This window comes from Pseudorca crassidens, chromosome 12 (genome assembly GCF_039906515.1).
Source record: "Pseudorca crassidens isolate mPseCra1 chromosome 12, mPseCra1.hap1, whole genome shotgun sequence".
In the NCBI taxonomy this organism is placed as follows: domain Eukaryota; kingdom Metazoa; phylum Chordata; class Mammalia; order Artiodactyla; family Delphinidae; genus Pseudorca; species Pseudorca crassidens.
This window is the reverse complement of record NC_090307.1, coordinates 57545008-57571041: the sequence shown is the minus strand read 5'-3', so window position 1 is coordinate 57571041 and position 26034 is coordinate 57545008. Positions and strand designations below refer to the sequence as shown.

At 40.9% G+C, this 26034-nt stretch overlaps 1 protein-coding gene and 1 long non-coding RNA gene across 3 annotated transcripts in view; both read left to right on the top strand.

Moving 5' to 3' along the window:
* The first annotated feature begins 4 nt into the window (after positions 1 to 4).
* LOC137203451 (uncharacterized) lies at positions 5 to 18234 on the top strand. The gene is made up of 3 exons (XR_010933120.1): positions 5 to 1748; positions 8334 to 8418; positions 18061 to 18234. It is a non-coding gene; the product is annotated as an uncharacterized lncRNA (long non-coding RNA).
* A 1499-nt stretch (positions 18235 to 19733) lies between these two features.
* MYOM1 (myomesin 1) overlaps positions 19734 to 26034 on the top strand; it is a 142543-nt gene continuing 136242 nt past the window's right edge. Inside the window, exons 1-2 of one of the 2 annotated variants that reach the window (XM_067699592.1) lie at positions 19734 to 19916; positions 25059 to 25383. In XM_067699592.1, coding sequence (XP_067555693.1) covers positions 25082 to 25383 — 302 coding nt within the window. In that variant the 5' untranslated portion in view covers positions 19734 to 19916; positions 25059 to 25081. The remainder of the gene's footprint in view (positions 19917 to 25058; positions 25384 to 26034) is intronic. The other variant, XM_067699591.1, reaches the window with a different exon arrangement.

Below are 26034 nucleotides of genomic sequence, written 5' to 3'. Positions count from 1 at the left end.
AATGGTTCGCCAGGTCTGATGACTGAGTTTTCCTTTTTTTTAATACCTCTTCTTACAATGTAAGCTTTTCTTCCCCCCTTTCCTCTTAGCAAATGGTTGACTCTGTCCTGAGGGTTTGCCCCTCCGCACATTCCAGGGCCCGGCCAGGGGCGGGGCCCAACAGCCCAAGTCCTTGTAGGGAAATCGCGGAGAGGGCTTCGCGGCCCACGTGACTGGCCTTCGCCCCGCCTCAGAAAGCCCCGCCCCTGCCGCCGAGCAGTCGTGCGCCTGCGCGTGTGGCTCACCTCAGGGTGACTCAGGAGGTTTAGAGGTAGGCCTGCAGGTCCCCGAGCGGCCCGCGTCTACCGAGAGGAGGCCTTTGGACAAAAGATTTGATCTCTGTGTACCGTGTTATTTTATGAAGAGTCCCGCCCCTCCCCACAGAAGCAAACATTGTTTAGTCCCGAGGGCCCTCAGACAAGAAGCCACTATTTATTCGTCCCAGAAGGATTTCCTCAGGCCACGGGCGGCCGAAGACCTCCTCCCTATTCAAAAACGTTCGCGGTTTTGTTTCCCACCAGAGCCCCTCAGACCCCATGAAGAAGATAGCCTGACTGCGTCCGGCTCGAAAGGAAGACGCGTGACCAGCAGCGAGAGCTTCCTAACTTCGCCCCCGCCTCTGACTGTGGTTCGGGCGTGCGCCTGGTGGAAAGGGGGCCAGAAAGTGGGGCCTATTGTGCTCTGCTCTCCTTGCCCCGGGCCACTTCAGCCAGTGCGTCTTGTTAAAGGAAAGCCCTCCCCCATTGTCTTCCTGCGTCCAGACTCCTGCCCCTTGGAGGAAGGGGTGGGCTGGGGCCGATGCCACTCCAGGGTCATCCTGGCCCCGGGGTCACGTGCCTGGTCTGGCTCACGTGGCCGGAACAGTTCTGAGGTTTGGGGTCGCCCTCGAAAGGGCCCTCACTCGAGTCACCCTGCTGCTGACAAGGAAGGGAAAAGCTGCAGGATAATATACTCGAGATACGAATAAGCTACACCTTCAAGGACCTCAGGAGCATTTCGTCTCTTAACCAATAATATATTGGAGCATTTGGAAGGTAAAGGCTGCAGGATAATATACTCGAAATACGAATAAGCTACACCTTCAAGGACCTCAGGAGCATTTCGTCTCTTAACCAATAATATATTCCCAAGTTCACTTGGAGGTAAAGTCACTGAAAAATAAACAACTGCCCTAATTCTACAGCGTGAGTGAAACGAAGATGATTAGTTTACCAAACAGCCTTGGTAGTGAGAATCACTTGGGGTACTAGTTAAAAATACACAATATTGGGGGCCTCATCTCCAGCCCGCTGAATCAGAATCTTGCAGGGCGGGTCCTGGGAAGCCATCAGTTTAACAGGGGTTCTAAGTGAGTCTTATCACCAAAGGTGGGGACACAGAGCGAGGACAGTTTAGGGTCTAAGACTAGGCAGTGAGGGCACAAACTCCAGGTGGCTGAGTCGGGGGACTGCAGATGGTTCTTGGAGCCTGGGTTGGACCCAGGGCGAGCCGCCTGCAGTGCTCACACCTCCACCTGCCACCAGGGGGCGCTAGAGCCCCCACTGCTGTCATCCCATAAGGTGAAATGGACGGTATAGTTTTCCCCTCAGGGCGGCAGGGAGCAGCAACAGTCTTTTGCTTCTATAGTATCAGATAATTGCTTTGTCTGTCTGCTTTCCTTCCATTCAGTCAACAGGTATTAAACAGCAACTGCATTGCCAGGCACTGTGGTGAGTGCTGTGGTTTATTTGGTTTTTAAAATAGAGCATAGTTTCTACCTCTGGGATAACGGGGAGGGAGTAAAGGCACAGGGAGTTATCAGGGAACAAACGTGGAACAGAAAATTACAGCATAATTTGGTAAGGTTTATAGAAGGAGCACAGAGGAGGAAATCAGCCTGTCTGGGGACTTGTGGAAAGTGTCCCTCGGAGGACTACTGAAGAGCTGATTCTAGAAGTCAGTGGGGAAAGAGAGGAGAGGGAGATTCCAGGCAAAGGGAGCAGCCTGCCTGATTGTCTGGAGGTGATCAGAGGGCCTGGCTGACTGAGCACAGGGATTTGTGTGGTCCATGTTCATTCATTAATTTATTCATTCCCCAATTAACTGTGGGTATACAAAGGTTAGCAGTGTGGAAAAATAATATCTTGATAAAATGTTATTCAAATTTCCATCTAACATTTTGATATTAAATTTTAATGATTGGACCCACCACCAAAGACCTCTCACTCTAATATCTCTTCCCTTGTGGACCCTTCGGGAGATCTTTGCCCTCAGGTGACAATCTCCTTTACACCTTGTCATTAAAAGTTTAGAGACCTGGGATGGGTTTCACATCTTTCCTTTAGCCTACTGAGTAACCCTGAGGGCAAGTCATTCAACTGATCTGAGAGTCAATTTTCTGATTTGTAAAACAGAGGATAACATCTGTCCTTATTTTGTAGAGTTTTCTGATTAAATGAGTTTATATGAAAGTTTTCACTGAGTACAGTGGCTTTCAAATTTTTGACAACTCACAGAAATTTATATCACTAAGCAATACTTGACTGCCTGTAATACTTTCTAAGATTTCTATTCTTGTCAACGTTATGCCATTTAATTTTTTTAAATGCTCAAGACCTACTACATGTGAATTTATGATCCACTAATGTGGAGGTTCACAACCAGGGGTGACTTTCCCCCAAGGGAACACTTGGCAATGTCTGGAGACAGTTTTGATTTTCATAACCAGGGAGCTGCTACTGGCATCTAGTGTGTAGAGGCCGGGGATGCTGCTAAACACCACAATGCACAGGACAGCCCCCTACAACAGAGCATTATTCTGCCAAAAATGTCAGTAGTGCCAAGGCTGGGAAAAACCATGTTTCAGGAACTCAGACTATATAGTATGCAATTATTTGGGAGTGCTGTAATTACACTGAAAGGGCACTATTGCTCCTGCCTCAAGGTAAGGCTCTTTTCCACGCCCCCCCCACCCCGAGATCAGCTCTAAAGAAAGAAAAAAGCACAGAGAGAAAGAAAAGGAACACACAGTTACTATATACCTCTTATGTACTAGGTATTAGTACATAAGCATTTTTATCATTTAATTAGTACATAAGCTTTTTTTTTTTTTTTTTTTTTTTTTGAGGTACGTGGGCCTCTCACTGTTGTGGCCTCTCCTGTTGCGGAGCACAGGCTCCGGATGCGCAGGCTCAGCGGCCATGGCTCACGGGCCCAGCCGCTCTGCCGCATGTGGGATCCTCCCGGACCGGGGCATGAACCCGCGTCCCCTGCATCGGCAGGCGGACTCTCAACCACTGCGCCACCAGGGAAGCTCCATAAGCATTTTTATTAGTACATAAGCATTTAATTAGTACATAAGCATTTTTATCATTTAATTCTTACAATGACCCCGTGAGGTAAGTATTATCACCTCTGTTTCACAGATTAGGAAACCGAGGCTTAAATACTTTAGTGACTTGCACATGTTACCAAAAGACAATAAAAGAACCAGGGTTATAACTCATGTCTCTGCTTGTCCAGGGGTAAGATAGAAGGGCAGAGGCCAGTGTTTCTTGTTCACGAATCCCTAACTCCTAATAAAGGGCCTAATTATCCATGGGTGCCAATAAATATTCAGTAACTGGTTACTTGTTCAAGTGCACATAGCTAGTAAGTGTCCTGACCCAAAGCCCACATTTAATTTTACTATGCTGCGCTCTCTTCTTTGGTCCAAGAAGGGGAACTCAATACCCAAACAACAAAGAAGCATAGCTGAATTGACCCTTGGTGTTTACTACCTAAGTCAATAATTTTGTAATGATCACTTGCAATTTTTATTGCATGTAAGAAATTTTTGAATGTTAAGAGACATGGCTTACGTTCTGGTTTTACCTACATAAGTGGAATTCTAATTCTCTGTACATGAAATAGAATGTAACAATTAGCATTAATTCAGTAAAACAGTAGGAGGAGCTTCTTTCTTTTAAATGAAGTAAAGGTGTTTGAGTTAATCTGTATTTACTTTAAAGTTAATAGCTTAAAAGCGCCAAAACTACAAGTAGTATATTAAAAGGGTATAGAAAATTCTACATAAAGAATTGCATTTAAAAAAAAAATCACAATTATTTCTAAATTCGGGAATGATATTAAAAAAATAATGTGAAGTTGAATTAAGAATATTTGAGGAAAGTTATTACTTCCATACTAGTAAATCTGAAAAAATAAGATAGATAAATGCTTAGGAAAATTAAAATACTAAACAAGATACAAGAAGAGAGAATATGAATAAACCAAACCAAAATAAGAAATAAGAATTACCTAGAAAATAAGTTACTGGGCTCTGGTAATTAACTGAAGAAATGCTGCTCCAACTACTAAAAGACAAAGATTCCTAATATAATATTATGGTTCATAATTTGAAATACATAGCCTAACATAATTGATTCTAATAATATTTTGTTAATGAATGAGTATAGTGACCAAATTACATTTTCTGAATTAATCTTATGAGGGAAAAATTTTTTAAAAAATACCCCCAAATTAAACTAATACCTAAAACAAAAATTATGATTTAGGCTTGCTACAATTAACTCTTTAGTTTCTTCATCTGGAAAAGAGCATAATAATGGTATTCATGTTATTCAACCATTGTATGGATTAGGTGAGATAGTCCATGTACATTTCTTAGTGAGAAATCGACTTTGGTTGGTTAAGGCACTGAGATTTGGAGTTTGTCGAGCAGTTAACCTAACCTAGCTAATTAATGTACCCATGTTTTGTCTACCTGGCTGGAGGAAACAAGCTGAATGGGCACACTTTAAATAATGACAACAGACGTCAAGTGGGCCCTTGATGCTACCTAGGTACTCGTGACATTTCTCTATTTCTTTCATGCTCCTAATCTCTTCGATGTCAGTTTTATAACTTCTGTCTTCTCTCACCTTCAACACCTTCCCCCGATCCTTGCTCTCAGTCCATGACCTTGCTTCTGAGTCACTGAGAAAAAAAATGACTCCCGCAAGCTCCCACACCACCCACATTTACCCACCAACCAGCATCTGTCCCCATTTGTTGTCTTCTCACTCCTCTTTTGTTAAATTGAGAGGAACCCTCCTTGCTCCTATGGAAAACCAGTTCCTCCCTTTGCTCACTCATGTCACTCCAACAATTCTGCCCTCCCCAGCGTCATCAGGTTCTCTCTCTCTTTATTGGGTTATTCCCATCAACAAGTAAGCTGTAATGTATCGCATGTATGGCAGGCTCCCCACATCCTAATTCCAGAACCTGTGACTATGTTAGGTTACATAACAGAGGAATTAAGAATGAAATTAAGGTTGCTAATGAGCTGACCTTAAAATAGGGAGTTTATGCTGTGTTATCACGATGGGCACAGTGTAATCACAAGGGTTTAAAAGTAGAAGAAGGAGGCAGAATATGACAATCAGAGGGAGATGTGACCATGGAAGAATGTTCAGAGTGATGTAACATTGCTGGCTTTAAAGATGGAGGAAGGGGGCCAGGAGCCAAGGAATGTGGATGAACTCCAGAAGCTAGAAAAGACGAGGAAACAGATTCTCCCCTAGAGTTTTTAAAAAGGAACATAGTCTTGCTGACAGCCTGATTTTAGCCTAGTGAGACCCAAGTTGGGCTTCTAATCTACACAACTGTAGGAAAATTAAGTTGTATTGTTTTAAACCACTAGGTTTGTGGTAATTTGTTATAGCAGCAATAGAAAACTGCTATAGTATAAACAAACACCAAAAAAAACCCTCTTTCTGATGCCCTTTCCTCCTCCAGCTATTGTCCTGTTTCTTTGTTCCCCTTTATAAAAGTCCTCAGAAGAGTCACCTATACTCACTGGCTCTAGTTCTCTGTTAAACTCACTATAATAAGGCTTATTTTCCCAGCCATTCCACCAACAAGCGCTTATCAAGGTCACCAATGACCTCCATGTCATCATGGCCAATTGCCCGAGTGATCACTCCCTCACCTTTGAAATACTTTCTTCTTTGCTTCCAGGATGCCTCACTCTCCTGGTTTTCCTCCTTCCTTACGGCTACTCTTCAATGTCTTTTGCCAATACCTCCTAATTTCCCTAATCCCTCAGTGTAGCCCAGAACTCAGTGCTTGGCTTTCTTTTCTTTTCTGTCGACACTCCTTCCCTAGCTGATCTTACCTACTTTCATGGCTTTAAATACTACTTAGACACTGATCACTCCCAAGTGTGTATCTCTGGCCAAAACCTCTGCCCTGCACTCCAGACTCACGTATCTAAATATTCACTTGACATTTCCAAGAGGAGGTCTGCCAGGCATCTAAACCTTCAGACTCCAAAACCTGCGCTTCCTGTTGTCTTCTCCAGCTTGGTTAATGGCATTTCAATCCTTTAAGTTGCTCAGGTCAAAAACCTTTGACTCATCTATGCCACCGCTTTTTCTTTCATGACCTTCATCCAGTCTTTCAGTCAAAGTATCTCCAGGGTCTAGAACAGTTATTAGCACATACCTATTGGTTAAGTCCTTCAAAATATATTGGAATATGACTTAGTCTCACCAACTTTACTACCATTTTAGTGCAAGGTAACCTCTCTCAAGCCTGGATTTTTGCAATAGCCTTCTAACTTGTCTCCTTACTTCCACGTCCCCCTATGTGGTACTTCCACACTGCCAAAGAGTAATCCTTTAAAATGTAAACCAGAACATATTCCCTATTAAGTTCCATGAAGACAGGGTTTTTAGGCTTCTTTGTTTACTGAAGTATCCCCAAGACCTAGAACAGTGATTATTATTAGCACATTACAGGCACTCAGTAAGTAAAAATACATATTGACTGAATGAAGAGCTGGAAAGTAGAATATAAGGGGAAAATGGTAGAACTATGAGGCTAAAGGAGTAAGCAGAGACTGTATCCCAAATGGCCTCTAAGTCATTTTCTGAAGGTCAGTAGGATACCACTGATCTGTCTTAAGTATGGGGTTAATATGAGCAGAATTGTGTTATTTTAAAATTGCTCTGATAGTTCAGAGGAATAGCCTGGGAGAAGGAAGAATCGGGATTTCTGACAGATGACACTGACAATCACTGAAATGAGGAACATGGGGGAGAAGTAGTTTGGAGTGTGGGGTATGGTGACGGTAGGAAATGACAGTTACAGTTTTGGACGTTTTGAGGTAGTGGATTAGAAGACAGCACAGAGGCATTCACTAAAACAGCACAAAGAGACAAGAAGATAAAAGTATAAAAGAGCTGTCAAGAGTCAGGGAGGATATATTTTGACAATCCATTGTATATTTAATGGGAAATCCAGAACAAGATAAAAATGGGAATGATGGGAAACAGTATTAAAAGAGACAACGACTAAGAGTTTCCCAGTATTGAAAGAGAGTCAAAAAATCTTTATTCGCGTTGAAAGTGCACTGAATGTGAAGCAGGAAAAATAGAAATAAATCTATGCCAAGTCACATCACAGTGAAACTTCAGAACATCAAGGATAAAGGAAAATAGTAAAAACTTCCAGAGAGAAAAGACAAATGGCCTACCATGGAACAATAATTAAACCGGCAGTATGCTTTCCTCCAGCAACGTTACCTGCTGAAGGTGTATTCAAAGTGCTGTGAGAAGAATCACTCACTCCCTACACAATGTGTGTGGAATGGATGAGCAAAATCCTGACACCTCTCTCCAAAGAATTCTGGATGCTGGTCTCTCTAGAAACTCTCAGGTCTAGAGACTGATCTTGCCTCTTATAATTCCTGAGGAGGAACATTAACTAAGGGTCACAAAATTGATTTCACAGTCTTGGAACATGTCCTGAATAGATATTCTGACAACTAATATTCTCAGCCTCTGGGATGTCTGCCAAAATTCTGAGATATCATGAACCTCACGTTTAACGTCCTATTGCGCTCAAAAATATTAGATCATTTTTGATTGTTCTCTGCTTTTTCATGTCTGTTTGACTTGCTTTCCAACTCACTTGTAAACATATCCTATATTAGTTTTACACTAGCTAAGTAGAAGTTTTTCAGTGTATACTTTTAACAAACTAATGAATTGTTATTGTTATTATATTTACAGAGCTAGGCATTCGGCTACGTGTTTTATTAACTCTCAGTCATTGTCCTGCAGGGTAGTTACCGTCATTTCCATTTTACAGATGAGGAACTTGAAGCTTAGAGAGGTTAATAACCTGCCCAAGGTCATATGCTGGGGAATAGAAAAGGCAGGAGTATTTATTGTTGACACATGCTAATCATTGATAAGAATGACTGTGTTAATAATTTGGAGTGCGAATAGTTACCCCAAATGTTGACTTATTTTTTTTGTTCTTCCCAGGAAAAGAGACTCTAAGGTCTTGTGCAGACTTCCTAATTCCACTGAAGTTAGTGCCTTGGGAAAATAACTGATTTGCCAGCCATCTGTAAGTGTATTGTAACTTTTGATTCTGAGTTCTTCTTTCTCCTGGAGAAATAATGGTAAATGAAAGTAATTTCTATGGGCAGATTCCATTTCATATAACATGTCAACATTTAACACAGAACACCTCCTTTTGCATTGTCCCTCACGTGCTGATTCAGTAAAGCATTAAAGCACTGGTCTGGCAGCACTACCCAGGAATCCCTGACAGGTCGACGAGCCAGAGGTCAAGTTTGAAGGGGCTTTCCCAAAGTCAGTATTCTTTGGTGTCTTACTGTGTGCTACGCAATTCATTATTTACTGCTGGACAAAGAAAGAACTATGATAAGAAGGTAGACGTACTTCCCAAGAGCACCTTCTTCTGTTTGTATTCCCAGTACCTTGCACAGTGCCAGACATGTCATGTGTGTGCAGTAAACCTACGTTAAAACTGTAAACCTATTTAAGAACTCTGGGGCAAAGGTATAGAAAAAAATAAGGGAGATTTAGGAAGTGGTTAAATGATGAATGTAGTCCTGTGTTGAAACTCAACCGGATGAATGTTATCAAACTTCTGTATGGCCTGCTAGGTCCAGAATGAAAAATCTCCTGGGACATAGGTAGTTGAGGTGACCAGATTAGCCACAGACAGGTTAGCTCTTGTTTGGATATATAAGCCAATGAAAATTATTGTCCAAGGCAGGGGATAACAATGAATAAAGTCTTTTATGTTACTATATTAATTCTTGTAGTAATTCTCTCTATTTAGATCCTTTTTAAACATCTTTATTGGAGTATAATTGCTTTACAATGGTGTGTTAGTTTCTGCTGTATTACAAAGTGAATCAGCTATACGTAAACATATATCCCCACATCTCCTCCCTCTTGCGTCTCCCTCCCACCCTCCCTATCCCACCCCTCTAGGTGGTCACAAAGCACCGAGCTGATCTCCCTGTGCTATGCGGCTGCTTCCCACTAGCTATCTATTTTACATTTGGTAGTGTATATATGTTCATGCCACTCTCTCACTTTGTCCCAGCTTACCCTTCCCCCTCCCTGTGTCCCCAAGTCCATTCTCTTCATCTGCGTCTTTATTCCTGTCCTGCCCCTAGGTTCTTCAGAACCATTTTTTTTGGATTCAGTAACTTGAGGGATTGACTCTTGTTTCTCTCTCATGGGCCGAATGATTGTTCTCTGAGTGACCTGCTGCTTCTTTAAGAGCATCTACTGTGTTTTCTCTCTACCAACTGCCTTTCGCTGCTAATTTTAGTTTCTGGTCCCTCATAATTTCAGCTTGCCATGGCTTCTCTGACCCCAGATATACCCCTGGCATCTTTTGGTTCAGGCTTTTTTGACTTTTGGTCCTTCTAGTAAGTGTATTGACACTCAGTATTTCCAAAATCAAATTTGTAAGCTAGGAATGTGATTGGCTTGACTCACCTTTTTGGCCCAGGCTATGTATCATAGGTTGCTGCCAGGATATACATCAGTAACCTTTGGGTTTGAAATGACCCGTCACCTGTGGTCATAGAGTAGGAATCACACGGTGCAGAATATCAGCAGATGCTGTGAGCAGAGCAGGCATTAAGTGCTTTCCTGTCCAGGAAAGAGAATGGAGCACTAAAGCCAGATGGAACTGGGTTCAAATCCCAACTCTACTATTTGCTGGCTATGTGACCTTGGGTAACTTGTCTAATGTTATTCTCTGAAACTTAGTTTTCTCATTTATAACTTGGGGATGATAACTGCTTTGTAGGGTTTTTGTAAGAAATAAATAAAATACTATGTGTAAAGCATGATATAGTATCTAGTACACAGGAGGTTTAATGGTAGCTATTTTATCTTATTTAAAATTTTTATTTATTATTATATTAACAGATTAATAATGATCTCAAGAAAAATAATCAATCTCCATGTCAAAGGTCAAAAGAAGCTCATACAAGAGGAAAACCAAATAGCTTATGTTGAAGGAAATATCTGGCCTTACCATGAATTTTAAAAATGCATTTAAAAATAGCTATGAGATATATTTCACATCTGTTAAACTTGCTGAAATAAAATTGTACGTTCCAATGTTGATGGAGCAATGAAGAAAGGGTGCATTCATATTTGGTAGGTGGCATTATAGATTAGCCTAATGTTCCAAATAGCACTCTCACGAAACATTTCCTTCAATTTGTAGTTCCTTTCTGGGGAAATACTTCCCAAGGAGGTAATTGAAAGGAAAACTTTATTTGTATAAAATATTTATAGCTCCCTTTTTAATTCAGAGAATTTCATCATTTTAGAACCAAAATAGACCTAGGAGATTATTTTTCCTCTAGGGCTGCATATTAGAATCATTTAGGAGCTTTTAGAAACACTCATTCTCCCATGCCCAGAGATTCAGAGTTAATTGTCCTGGAATATGGCCTGAGCCTGAGGATGGTTTAAAAACTCCTCAGGTGATTCTGATGTGTAGCCAGGATGGAGAACCACTCTTCCAATCCCACTCCATTAGGAGAACTATGAAAGAACAGAACCAGAGGGGTTAAAAGGCTGCCTCTGAAGGGAACACACACATAGATGTGGTAAAAGAGCTGAGGTGAAAATGAAGATGCTCCTAATTCTTGGTTCTAACTTCTAGTCTTAGTGAATAACTGGAAATATCCATGTGGCCAACACCTAGAGACTAGGTAACAAATTATGGTGAAATAGTACAATGCATTCATCAATTGTTAGACAAAGTAGAACATAGTGTGTACACACTGATGAGAACCAAGTGTGATAATGTTGTGTCCATTGCTGCCCTCATTGAGAGAGTCCCAACCAGGACTGTTGAGTTCCCCCGTGGGAGGGGCACAGGTCTCCCATCATGCTCTTCTCCCCCCACCAGGTGGCCAAGTATTGCATCTCTGTTGAGGGGAATAGGGTTATCAGTGTCCAGGACTGCTGAATGGTGGACTGTCTATGCTGAACAGTGACGAATCAGAAGAATCCATTTTTTAAAATTATGGTGAAATATGCCTAGCATAAAATTTGTCACCTTAACCATTTTCAAGTGCACAGTTCAGTGGCATTAAGTACATTCACATTGTTGTGCAGCCATCACCACCATCCATCTCCAGAACTTTTTCATCATGCTCAACTGAAACTTTCTAGCCATTAAACAATAACTCCCCATTTCCTCCACTCCGCCATCCAAGTCTCTGGCAACTACTGTTCTCCCTTGAATTTGACCCCAGTACCTTATATAGGTGGAATCATACAACAGCATTTGTCCATTGTGACTGGCTTCCTTCACTTAGTGTCTCCGAAGTTGAGTTCATTTTTGAAGAAAATTATTCCCTGTCTTTCTCTCTACTCCCTTGCTCTTTTCATCAAAGGTCCACTTCCTTCCAGGTTGAGGATCACCCCAGCCCTTCTTTTGATCTTTGCTTTCCTGTTCTAGTAACTACCCTGCCTTTTCCCTCTCCTTTTTTCTAGGCTGTCTTATCTAGGGAGCAGGATAGGAAAAGCTAGCTCTGTAAGCTTGTATCTGAAACTACTAGTCTGAAACTGTGATTTGTTGTGTTTTTGCATCTTTGTTTCTGCTTCAGTGTAGACTAGGAGAGGAAAGGGGGCTCTTATGGTATGAAAGAGAGAATAAGGGAACACAGAACATAATTAATTAATACGTGGAGACATGTGCCTGCATCAGATATGAAAATGGTGTCTGCAATATTAAAAGAGGTGAGGAAGCTATAGAATTTTGTCAGAATTGGTTTGTTTTAATTATAAGGGAATATTATGTACTGGTTAACATGTGAACTCTGGATATGGGTTATCTGAATTTGAATCCTTGCTTTAACACATTTTAGCTGTTTGTCCTGGAACAAGTTACTGAACTTCTCTATACTCAGTTTTTCTCATTAATGAAAAAGGTATTATAATAATAGTATCTATAAATTGTTGTCAGGAATAAAGAAGTTAATACATATAAAGCATTTTTAATACCACCTGGCAAATAGTAAGTACTATATAAGTGTTAGATAGCAATACTTTTTGGTCAGTGTTTTGATACTTCTGTTATCTATTACACCAACTTTGGTTAACTATATAAGGAAAAATAGATTTAAAAATTCAAGGTGACATTATTCATACTAGCCCCAAACTGGACACAATGCAAAGTTGCTTCGTTGATGAACAGATAAGCAACACATGGTGTGTCTTTTAGTGAAGTACTTCTCAGCAGTAAAAGAAGCCATCTGCTGAATCATGCAACAACATGGATGAATCTCAGAAACATCTTGCGAGGTTAAAAAAAAAACACACACAAGTCTACATATTCTATGATTCCATTTGTATGAAATTTCCAGAAAAGGCTAAACTGTAGGGACAGAAATCAGGTCAGTGGTTGCCTGGGTTGTGGAAGTGACCAAGGGCTGACTGCAAACTGGCATGAGGGAAGTTTTCCAGTGATGGAAGTGTTTTAAAACTGGATTTTGGTGGTGGTTGCACAACTGTATAAATTTACTAAAATTCACTGATCTTTACTCTCAAAATGGATGAATTTTATGGTATGTACAATAAATTTTTCTTCTATAAAACTGTTAAAAAGAAATTAAAAATAAATTGAAACTGGAGATTCACGTCTGTTACTCTTTAGTCTGGTTCTCACTTTAAAAAAAAAAGAAAAAAGTTATTGTTTTTGTAAAAATAACCTGTGTTGATTGTTGGGAGACAATTCTCCATGGGTCTGTCATGTTTCTGCACATCTTGCAAGAAAGCCTCTGGCTTCCCTTTGTTCCAGGCTATCTTTTCAGGGATGTTTGAAAATAGAGAAGGTATCTCCCTCCAGGGCAAAGGCAGGCACACCCCCTCTCCAGTATAATAAAGAGAACGGCTGCCGCTGGAGCAAAGAGCAGGCCTGCTTACTGCTCCTTATAAAATATTCAGGTTCCCTAAGCTCAAAGTTCCACTCTCATAATGCAATCCAGTGTGTGTGCTGGTGTCACCTGGGCCTCTTCCTGTTGCCCTGGGGGAACGGGGCGGGTGGGGTTGTCACACTGGTGAAGAATATGCTGGTGCTTTGGCTTCTGCTATTGCTGTGAGTAGCAGTCCTTTGACTCTGACCCAGGAGTCCCATGTCTTGTCAGCATCAAGGAAACTGTAGGTTAACTTGTTAGCTTGTAAGCAGGGTAAAAAAGCTTAGTCTTCATAGTTTTTTTGTGTGTATGATAAAATCTACATAACAAAATTTACCATGTTAACCATTTTTAAGTGCACAGTTCAGTGGCATTCAACACATTTACATTGCTGTGCAACCCTCAGCACTATGCATCTCCACAACTTTTACATCATCCCTTATGGAAACTCTACCCATTAAACACTTAGCTCCTATTCCCATTTCCCCAAGCCCGTGGTAACCACTACTCTACTTTGTCTCTATAAATGTAACTACCCTAGGTACCTCGTGTAAGTGGAATCATACAATATTTGTCCTTTTGTGTCTGACTTATTTCGTTTAGCATGATGTCTTCAACACTCATCCATGTTGTAATCATGAATCAGGATCTCATTCCTTTTTAAGGCTGAATAATATCCATTATATGCCTTCACAGTTCTTGACACTAAATATTTAAAAAATACAAACAGAGGAAGAGGGTTTGGATAAGTAAGGTGAAGATTCTTGTGATGGGGGAGGGAGTTAAGAAGAGGAGAGGGGGCTTCCCTGGTGGCGCAGTGGTTGAGAGTCCGCCTGCCGATGCAGGGGACTCGGGTTCGTGCCCTGGTCCGGGAAGATCCCACATGCCGCAGAGCGGCTGGGCCTGTGAGCCATGGCCGCTGAGCATGCGCGTCTGGAGCCTGTGCTCAGCAACGGGAGAGGCCACAACAGTGAGAGGCCCGCGTACCGCAAAAAAAAAAAAAAAGAAGAGGAGAGGGAGATAGAGCAACTGGTAAAGAACAGAAATTAATTCCATTTCTGCAGCCACAAGTGCACCATGCTACAGAAAGCCAAGGCCACTGTGGAATTATGCATCTCCTTCCTGGTGGCCTGGAGTCTAGTCTGGGGGACAGGGTGGTAGGTAGGGATCTGAGCAGGGGGTGGGGACTTATCCCACCAGCTCCGCGGCCAGTGCTGCACATCACAGGATTGTCCTTTTTCAGAATCGGCTGTCAGCCCCAGCAATTCTCTCCTATCCCTAGCCTGGATGGGAGCACACGTGGGCCCCTCACAACCTGTAGGTCCTGATGCAAGGCATTGACTGCATTGGCTTAATTTGGCCATTGCCCGGGTACAGGCAAAATTAGAACTAGATCTAATTTTAGATCTAGATCTAGTTCATCTAGTTTAAATCGAGTTCATTTAATAACTAGGTGAGATTTGGCTTCTGATAAGAGTCCTAGTCCCGGGCTTCCCTGGTGGTGCAGTGGATAAGAATCTGCCTTCCAATGCAGGGGACACAGGTTTGATACCTGGTCTGGGAAGATCCCACATGCCGTGGAGCAACTAAGCCCGTGTGCCACAACTACTGAGCCTGTGCTCTAGAGCCCGTGAGCCACAACTACTGAGCCTGCATGCCACAACTACTGAAGCCCACACCACCATGAAGACCCAACACAGCCAAAAATAAAAACAGACAAATAAATTAATTTTAAAAAAAAGAATAACTGTGGTACAATGATAGGTGAAATGATGAACACAGCACATAAGAAAGAATGTGACTGGTTGTTTTATATGTACAAAGCAAAACCAAAAGAATCCTTCTCCTTTAAAAGATAAGAATTAAAGGAGCAAATCTAATATATCACTCATTGCTCACCTATTATGCAAAGCACATGCTAGGTACAGGGAAGCAAAATGACTGACACGGGCCCTGTGGTCAAGAATTTCTAAATTCTAAGAATTTTCTCCAATACAAATGCTTTCAACAGAAGGCAAAGCTCAGCCAGATTATTCAGTGAGCTCTTTTAAGCTGTAAATTAATTGTATCCTTCCTATCTCAGAGTTGCCTAATTAAAAAATACATAAGTATATATATATTGGCACTTGGCATCTAGTCCTGTTGTTCATTGAGTGACTTTGAAAAGTCATTTCCCCTCTCTGAAGCTCCATTTTCTCATCTATAAAATAGAGAGTTCAACCAGATAATCTCTAAGGTGTTTTCTAGCCTGAATAACTGTGCTATGAATCCAAAAAGCAGCTGTTTTTTCTTGCCTGGTTTGTAAGCTGATTAGCAACATCCTATGTGGAGCAATTTTGAGGGGAATAAAATAAATCCTCCTTACTCCAAGAATTCTGCTTCTACCTGCTAGCTCATGTCTGAAATGCTCTCTCCTGAGAGTGTCGTTTTATGAATTTAAATCCCTATTATACTAGAAATTATCCAGAAAGATGTTTCAGCATGTAATCAGTTAAGTCCTTGCGTGACGGGCCAGAGTATCAGATTTGTTATGAGTAGAGTGGTGGGAAAGGAGGCAGAGGGGAGAGGTGATCATTGAAAAGGGCTAGAGGAGGGGGCTAGGACTCTTTTTTTTTTTTTAATTTATTTTTGGTTGCGTTGGGTCTTCATTGCTGCGCGTGGGCTTTCTCTAGTTGTGGAGAACGGGGGCTACTCTTCGTTGCAGTGCGCAGGCTTCTCATTGTGGTGGCTTCTCTTGTTGCAGAGCACAGGCTCTAGGCGCACGGGCTTCAGTAGTTGTGGCACACGGGCTCAGTAGCTGTGGTTTGCGGGCTTAGTTGCTCTGCGGCATGTGGGATCTTCCCAGACCAGGGCTTGAACCCGTGTCGCCTGCATTGGCAGGTGGATTCTTAAACACTGTGCCACCAGGGAAGCCCTGTACCACAGTTATTCTTAAGTAATCTTTGTCTACCCAACTACACAGTGGCTACTTTGAGGACGTGAGTGAGTCACCACTGGACCCTAGGGCGTAACACAGGGCCTGACACATTAGTGGGTTTTCAATAAATGCTTTATGAATTAAACTGACTAAATACGGGTCTTTCTTTTTCTGTATTATTGATACATGGGTTTTATTTGTTAACTAAACTCCCCAGCAACTTAAACTTTCTTGATTTGAGTTGGAATTTAGTTATTGTTTGCTTTGGTTTACCTTATTTCTAAAGAATATATCTTTGTTTATTCCCTCATGTATAGAAAAATGATTTGCTACTGTTTCCACTTCCGTAAAACAAAAAATTGTTAGGTGGCTAAATATAATTTATACATTTATTTTGGCTTTTAGCATACACTACAGTTAGTTAAGCTCATCATTTCACACATAAAAATATTAATACCCTTACAGTTAGTATGAAGAGAAGATGTATCTACTTTAAAATTGCTTTCTTGAAAAACTAATTGTAATTCTTGGGCTTCCCTGGTGGCGCAGTGGTTGAGAATCTGCCTGCCAATGCAGGGGGACACGGGTTTGAGCCCTGGTCTGGGAAGATCCCACATGCTGCGGAGCAAAGAAGCCCGTGCGCCACAACTACTGAGATTGCGCGTCTGGAGCCTGTGCTCCGCAGCAAGAGAGGCCGTGATAGTGAGAGGCCCGCACACCGCGATGAAGAGTGGCCCCTGCTTGCTGCAACTAGAGAAAGCCCTCGCACAGAAACGAAGACCCAACACAGCCAAAAATATATAAATAAATGAAAAAAAGTAATTGTAATTCTGGAAGCAAATATTTTTTAAATTTCCAGACTTATATAGTTATACACTTTTTAAAAAGTATTTTGCATTAGGTGGTTTTCTGGGAAATTTGAAATTAACAGTAGATTAGCATTCCATTAAGTTTTCAGAATAATTACACATGTGTAAGGGCATCATGATTAAGTCAGATTAATTGATTATACATCTATAAGGCAATTTGATTAAATCACAATTATTGATTGTCAAAGCCCAACTAATTTTTTCATCTTTAGTTTTATTATGCAGTACAACACAGTAGGTAGTTTATTATCTGGATATTTATATTTTGGATAAATATGTTGTTAGAAAAGGCTGAATCCAGATGATGCTACAGCAGAAAGATCACTTAGGAGACTTGCTTGGGTCTAGCTTCTACTTCTTTTGCCGAATCTTACTGTACAGTTGTTTGAAATAGACTGTTTGGCTTTCACTGGGATCCTGAGCATCAATGAATAAATGATATTTTAGTTTTTCCACAAATGTGTGTGGACTTCTCTCATTTTGCGTTCTTAACAGGGATCAAAGTTCAGTAAATATTTTAATGTGTTGATATTTGTAGCAAGTAAATCTTGACCTAATAGTTGTCTGTTACATGGGAAATATAACTAAGACTCTTTTTTGGTAAGAGTTCTTACTTCTAGTGGACATTATTGGCATATGGCACACTCTATCTATCTATCTGACTATCTATGTATGTATGTATCTATCTGCACACACACACACACACACACACAGAGTTAAATGGTTATAAGGCAGTACAGTATGATATAAAGGAGGCTGGGCTCTGTGTAGAACAGATCCAGGTTTGAATTTTCTGTCACATTCTAGTTGTGTGACTTTAAGAATATTAATCTCTCTAAATCTTAAATTAATTTCATAATCCATGAAATGTTTTTATGTGTGTATCATGGTCATTATTAATACTTGGCATATAGCAAATGCTTATTAACTATTAGCTCGTATTATGATGATTTATATCTCTTATTTTTGCTTATTTTTCCTCTTTCTATTTCAAGGAGATTTGAAGCAACTTACCATGCTCTCTAGAGAAATGTCTCACTGGGAACCATTCCAATGGCTGATGGATAAAACTCGGAAGAACCACTGCCATTCTGTATTGGATGTTTAGAGAACAAATGGGTACTTGGGAACGTAAAGCTTGGAAAATTCTCCTATGGATTCCTGACAGCAAAAATGTACGTATGCACACTGACTAGAGGTGCATTTAGATAAACAAATGCTGGGTTGAATTTGATCAGTACTAAGTGGAATACATTCTTTTACATACATTGATTGGGTAGCTCAAAAGCTGACCCTAAGTTATGAGTGGGGACCTGTAATGCACTTGAAAGACCATTTGAAAATATCTAGTTTTTTATAGACAAAGTATCATTGGAGGGAGGATAAGGCAATCCATGACAAAAAGTGCATGGGCTTTGGAATCCAAATATCTCTGAATGAATTGCATTTATGTCATTTCCTAGCTGTGTGCTCTTTGGTAAATGACTTCACCTCTCGAAGCCTCAGTTTCCTCAGCGATAGAAGGCAATATGAGAATTAAATGAGATAATGTGTACAAAGTGCCTATCAGAGTGTCTGGCACTTGATAGATTCTCAACAGTCTTAACTGTAGTTATCATCAAGAAAGGAATTATAAAGTAGGCTACGATATTGGGTCTGTTCAATATTTTGGTAGATACAAGTGGATCTGTATTTAGTCGATGTAATATCACATCAGGACATAACCTTCTCCTTACATATACTCTAAACAATGAGCTTTTAAGTTATTACTATCGGTAACAATAGTTGACATTTACTGAGTCTTCATTTGTGGCAATCACTAGGTTAAGTGCTTTCTCTGCATTATCACATTGATCTCCATAGCAGTCCCCTAATTTGGATATTATTGTCCCCATTTTATAGAGAAAGAAAATGAAACTTAAGGAGAAATACTCTGCTTAGAGTTACCTGGCTATTAAATGCCATCGGTGGCCTAGAATCAAGGTCTGGTCTGAGTCCAAAGTGCAGGCTCTTGCCACCAGGTTACACCACCTCTGAATTTGTGACATATTCTAAAAACAAAGAAAGAGAATCTCTTGTTAGATAGACTGACCCTACTCTGACTTTAGGAAAGATAAAACCTGTTGCTTCGTAAAGGCTTTAGTTAATGAATAGGGAATCAAAGATTCAAACTTGAAGCTATAACCTACTTTGTAAATTTTCCTGAAATGAGAGAAATGGTGATCATCAAGCCAAAATTTCCACCATGTGTGACCCATTTCTTACTTGCTTGTCTCTAGTTAGCCTCATGTTCTTTTTTCACCTTGTGTCTTTTAAATGTATTGTACATGGGTTATGAACAGCGCATCCAGAATCATATCTTGGCATTAAAATTCCATGAAGTCCATTTTGGGAATCAGATTACTGCACCTATTTTTAACTCTCAACACAAACCACTCTTTCCATTATGCTTTTAAATATCCTGTGATAAAATTATATTGAAAATAGCTCTTATAGCCAAATAAAAATCCTACATTTGGTTTAATCAGGCCAGAGCCATTGACTGGCATTAATGTAATTAATTACTGAGGCAGCTACCTGCCAGGGCCTCCTTCTTCCTCTTGGTTTAGGACTACCCTCCCCATTTGGTGCTATATTTATCTGCCCTCTTGGCCATAAAAGGCTGGCTGTGTGGCTCTGACATTCTACAGCCTGACCACATGCATTATTTTTGAACTGGCCCCCAGGGTCCTGTCTTTAGCCCTGCCTCTTAACATTTTCTTGGATTCAACCTGCGTGGGTTTTTCATTCTCTCATCCAGCTCCACAGTCACGTCGGAACATTTCCACCACCATCACTCCTTTGGAAACTGGTAAGTGTGACCTTGAGGCAGAAGAATGCACTTGATATTTTATGTGCTCAACAGCACTGCAGTGTGTGTGGTTTCTTTCTATCTTCTGAGCTCAGCAGTTTTCTCAGAGAGATGTCAGAATAGCAGAGAAATAGGAAAGTGGAGCTCCGGGGAAGGAAAACGAGCGGCAGGGTGCCAGTTTGTGCTGGCACAGCTCTTCTCTCAGATCAGTGGATTCTTTTAAAATTAAGCTACTGTTTCTGGAACTATAAAAAGATAATAGCTGTCTCAGATAGAACTGTAAGCGTGAGTCAAGTACTCTTTCCAAGTTACAGTTCAGTGGTTTGGTTGAAACCTGGAATGGGTGAGGTAACAGGAAATCATGTGTTTTCTATCCTCCATACGCCTACAATACTCCCTGATTACATATTAGATCAAAAGGAGTAAACTAGCTCTGAAGTCACTAGTCTCTAATTCAGTGATTTTGCTCTGACAGTGCCACGTGGATGAATGTAAGGGTACATTGGGTATTTCTAATCGGAAAATGGTTAAGCAATATTTCAGAGGCAACAAAGAGCCCCACATCATGATCCTAAAGTTAATATTTTCTGTGAAGAATTTTTATCAGCTTTCAGCCTCTAATGCCTGTACAAAGTATCATGTCACAGTTACAACTATGGAGTTACTGTCTCTTCCTAAATTCCCAAATTATTTTCAGGAAAAAACACAGGTCTTAAAGGAATGGAAGACAACCAAACCATCTTTCCTCCCAATACACTCTAGCTGTCATGTGTTGGGGATAATCCTCACTTACTTGATGAGGAGAAGGTAGTTGTACCTTTGTTCCAGAGGTCAGAGCTATGACAACCAGCTGAGTTGACATAAGGCCAAAGCCTGTTTACTTGTAATATATTATCTCTGTGCTTGGAATATTAAGTATTATTAAAAATAAACGTATTTGGGGAAAATAGAAATAAAGCGAATGGAAAATAGAATTGAGGCAAGACATTTAAAGATTTTATTTTGTGAAAATAACAGCATTTCAAGTTATTTGGGTTCTGAATTTAGCTTATAACATAATACACAGGAAGGTCATTCACTATTTATTTGGACATCATTCAAATAACATGTGCTGTGTTGCAGTGTAGTATGTATCAGTACAGAAGCTTATCAAACATCTTTATAAATGCCTGATCATATACTTCTATATTTATATATTCAACCCTTTTGTTTTATAAAAATGTGTCTAATAATAATTCATTACACCTGATCATCATCCTGTATATTTTAGAACAGAAAATAGCAATCTATTTAAGGGTTGAAGCAAAGTTGCTTGCTGGTAGCTATTTTCTTCCTCTTGAGAAATGGCATGTAGACTGATATCTTCCATGAGTCCTAACATAAATATTTCTGGAATGAAGTTTGCTGGATTTTCTTCTCTAGGGAATACATGCTGACTCTTTAGTTTAAATAAAAAGATTTAAAAAAATGGTTCTGAAGAACCTAGGGGCAGGACAGGAATAAAGATGCAGACATAGAGAATGGACTTGAGGACATGGGGAGGGGGAAGGGTAAGCTGGGACAAAGTGAGAGAGAGGCATGGACATATATACACTACCAAATGTAAAATAGATAGCTAGTGGGAAGCAGCCACATAGCACAGGGAGATCAGCTCGGTGCTCTGTGACCACCTAGAAGGGTGGGATAGGGAGGGTGGGAGGGAGACACAAGAGGGAGGGGATATGGGGGTATATGTATATGTATAAGCTGATTCACTTTGTGATACAGCAGCAACAAGTACACCATTGTAAAGCAATTATACTCCAATAAAGATGTTAAAAAAAAGTAGATTTTTTAAAAAAAATTTTTAAGAGGTGAAAATTCTTATTAGGTGTTGAAATAAAAACACAAAAAATTGAAAACTTCTCCACACTAGTCATTTAAAATCCATTGAAATATTATTCTCTACCTGTCCTTAAAATCACTCCTATCTTCTAAGGCAAGCATTTCTCAAACTTCAGTGTACATCGGAAACACTTTGAGAAATTGTGTAGAATTCAGTCTCCTGCTCCCGCTCTCACCAAAGATCCTCATTTATCAAGTCTGAGGTTTGGCCTGGAAATCTGCAGGACTAATGACAAGAAAACATAAAGTAATAATAAAAGGGAAACAGCTTTTCAGTTCATCTTAGAAACTGTTTTTATATTTATCTCATTGTTTTTAATGGAACTGAATTGAAGAGCAAGCTTGTCTTGTACTTTAAAAGGCTTTCTAAAAAGTAGATTTATTTTTTGAATTTATTTATTTATTTATTTTTGGCTGCATTGCGTCTTCGTTGCTGTGCGCGAGCTTTCTCTAGTTGCATCAAGCAGAGGCTACTCTTTGTTGTGGTGCACGGACTTCTCATTGCTGTGGCTTCTCTTGCTGCAGAGCACTGGTTCTAGGCACACAGGCTTCAGTAGTTATGGCACGTGGGCTCAGTAGTTGCGTCTCAGGGGCTCTAGAGCGCAGGCTCAGTAGTTGTGGCACACGGGCTTAGTTGCTGTGTGGCATGTGGGATCTTCCTGGACCAGGGATAGACCCCGTGTCCCCTGCATTGGCAGGCGGATTCTTAACCACTGTGCCACCAGGGAAGTCCTAAAAAGTAGATTTAAACTTGACAGAAAATGTGGCAAGTTTAGAAGGATTCAGTCCTCATTTAGAATTTTTTTAAAAGATTTGAAAAATTTATTACAACTAATTTCACTTGTAAAAAATTTAGGACATGCACAAAAGCATTAAAAATGGAAGAGGGGGGCTTCCCTGGTGGCACAGGGAAGCCTGCGCACCTAAAGCCAGTTCTCTTGCTGCAGAGCCAGTGCTCTGCAGCAAGAGAAGCTGCCTCGATGAGAAGCCTGCGCACCGCACCGAAGATCCAATGCAGCCAAAAATAAATTAATTAATTAATTAAAAAAAAATGTAAGAGGGGGCTTCCATAAAACCACTACTTCATCCAGGGTTGTCAATATGGCTGATACGCTTCTGTCAGTGGACAGATTTTTCAAGAAAGATAATGCAGTCTGAAGTTTCCCCTCTCTATACTAAGCAAACCTATTTTTGACTTTCAGTAGGACTGTTAGGTCATGTTCACAATGCAAACTGCTACACTGATGATTGACTTTCTTGCTGCCTTATGTAGGAAGACTAGAAGCCTTCATATTCTTAATGGAATTTTTCTGCCTTGACACTATACCTTTTTGAAGTATTTGTGAAATTCGAGAGAGCTTGTTATATGACAATATAAGCATCCTCCAGGGTTCAGTCCTAGGACTTTCATTCTCATCTATTTTCTTTTCAGCATTGAATAGCATCTAAATGCTGGTGAGTCCCAAATGTAGGTCTCCATCCTGAACCTTTACCCTGTATTCCAGAGTCAAATATCCAACTTAATCTCTTAATTAAGTTTAAGATTAATCACTTAATCTCTCCACTTGGGTGTCTAGCAGGTATCTCAAATGTAGAATGTCTCAAACCAGTCTCCTGTTCTTCCATTCTGAACTGCTCTTTTCTTACACTCCTGGCTCGTCTCAGTTAATAGCAGTTTTAGTCTTCCAATTACTCAAGCAAAATCCTTGGAGCCATCTCTCATTCCTCTCTTTCTTTCACACCCTAATCCAGAACTTTCAACAAATGCTATTGCTTCTGCCTGCAAAGCATGCAGAGTCTGATCACTTCTCACACTTCCACTGCTACCACTATAATCTCTAGCCTGGACTATTGCAGTGGCCTTTATATTAATTTGCTAGGGCTGCCATAACGAAGTACCATAGACTGGGTGGCTTAAACAACAGAAACTTATCTTCTCATGATTCTGGAGATTAGAAATCTGAGATCAAGGTGTCAGCTGGGCTGGTTTTTCTGAGGCCTCTCTCCTGGCTTGTAGATGGTCATCTTCTTGTGTCTTCACACAGTCTTCCCTCTGTATATGTACATATCTGTGTCCTAATTTCCTCTCCTTATAGGGATGCCAATCATGTCATATTGGATTAGAATCTGTCCTAATGACCTCAGTTTAACCTCACTTCTTCTGTAAAGATCTTATCTCCAAATACAGTCACATTCTGAAGTACTGAAGGTTAGGACATCTATATATGAATTTGGGGGGGGGGGATACAACTCAGCCCATAACAGCCTTCTAATTGGTCTCCTGGCTTTCACTCTTGTCTCTCAACAGTCTATTCTCAAACTCAGCAAGAGTGATTCTCAGCTCAGAACATTCCAGTGACTCCTTAGCCCTTTCAGAATAGAATTCAAAGTCCTTACAGTCACCTGTAGGACACTACACTATCTGCCCTCCCCACCCTCCACCTCTCTGACATCATCTTCTATACCTCTCCCTGCACCTCCCTCACTCCATGCAGCCTCACTGGCCTATTTGCCATTCCTGGAGTACAACAGGCAGGCTCACACCCCAGTGCCTTTGCAATGGTCTTCCAACCAGAATACTTCCCCCCAGATATTCTCATGCTCAGATGTCACTTTCATGCTCAGTCATCATCATCATCCCTAATGATGCTGTTTAAATTGCATCCCATCCCACTTTCCTGTTTTATTTTTCTCTATAGCATTTAGCAGGTTCTAATATACTTTACACTTTATTTTCTCTATTTGTCTGTCTCTTGCAATAGATCATAAGGTTGTATATAGGGTTATCAGAGCAGGGGTTTTGTTTGTTTTGTTCATCTCTGTATTTCCTGTGCTGGAATAGTACCAGGCTCAAAATAGGTTCTCAGTTATTATTTGTTGAATGAAAACCACGTTGGCTGGACGCAGACTCTCCATCATTACATATTCTCTCAGATGAAGCCCCTGTCAGAATGAAATGCCAAAAAATTAGAAATATATGCTATGAAAGGTCTAAGGAAAAAGCACAATAGGGAAACTTTGTAAAGATCTCCTAGGTATTTAAAAAAAGGAGAAGACGGTACAATGATAGGAGGGGGTACATCTGGGCTATGAAGCAAGGAATTTATTGAGTAACCAGCTAAACTAACCTTCACATCAGTTTCCACTTACTCTTTGGAACAGATAAAAGAGTATTAATTTTTACATGTTGGTTTAGATGACTTGTTCTGTTGGGTTTGTTCCTTAATAGTTCACCCCCAAACTCTTGCTTTCTTGTAGATTGCCTGGTTCCCTGGGGGCACATGATGTCTCTGCCTTTTTATCAGAAACTTCACGAGCACTATGATCGCAGCTACCACAACAAAAACCTTCGCACCACCATGAGCCAGTACCAGCAGGAGAAGAAAAGCTCGGCCATCTACACCCACGGCTCCACTGCCTACAGCAGCCGCTCCTCCGCTGCCCACCGCCAGAAGTCCGAGGCCTTCAGCCAGGCGTCCGCCGCGTCCTACCAGCAGCAGGCTTCCCGGGCCTCCGAGTTTGCCCTCTCATCTGCAGTCAGTCAGAAGGCTGCCTCAGCCTACGACTATGGCTACTCCCATGGGTATGTCCAAAGCAGCCTTACGAATTTAGGGCAAAGCCACGTTCTCTGAATAACTTCCCCATGTCACATTTTCTTATCTTCTTACTGGCAGCCCTACCTTTAAACCAGGTATGGAGCAAGGCCATGTTTTGGGAGGCCTGGGACTTATGTCTACGATTTCCCTTTACCTTCCTTCTCTGAGTTTCACAAAAAGCTTCACAGCCACCCTGGGATGTCTTGCTTGAATTGCCATCTGCGATATTGCTAGAAGCAGAGATGTTTTGCCACAAGTCGTGTTCAATATTCAGCAGCAGCAGAGCCAGGAAACCTCATTTCAATACTCACAGCAGGTTTCCTCGTCCTGAGAACATTTCAACTTAGATGAGAATAGAAATTTTTTTTTTTAAAGAAATGCTCATGCAGAGTCTTAACTTCCAATTTTATTTATTTATTTTTAATTATTTTATTTTATTTATTTATTTTTGGCTGTGTTGGGTCTTCATTGCTGCGCACAGGCTTTCTCTAGCTGCAGCAAGCAGGGGCTACTCTTCGCTGTGGTGCACAGGCTTCTCATTGTGGTGGCTTCTCTTGTTTCGGAGCACGGGCTCTAAGTGTGCAGGCTTCAGTAGCTGTGGCTCACGGGCTTAGTTGCTCCGTGGCATGTGGGATCCT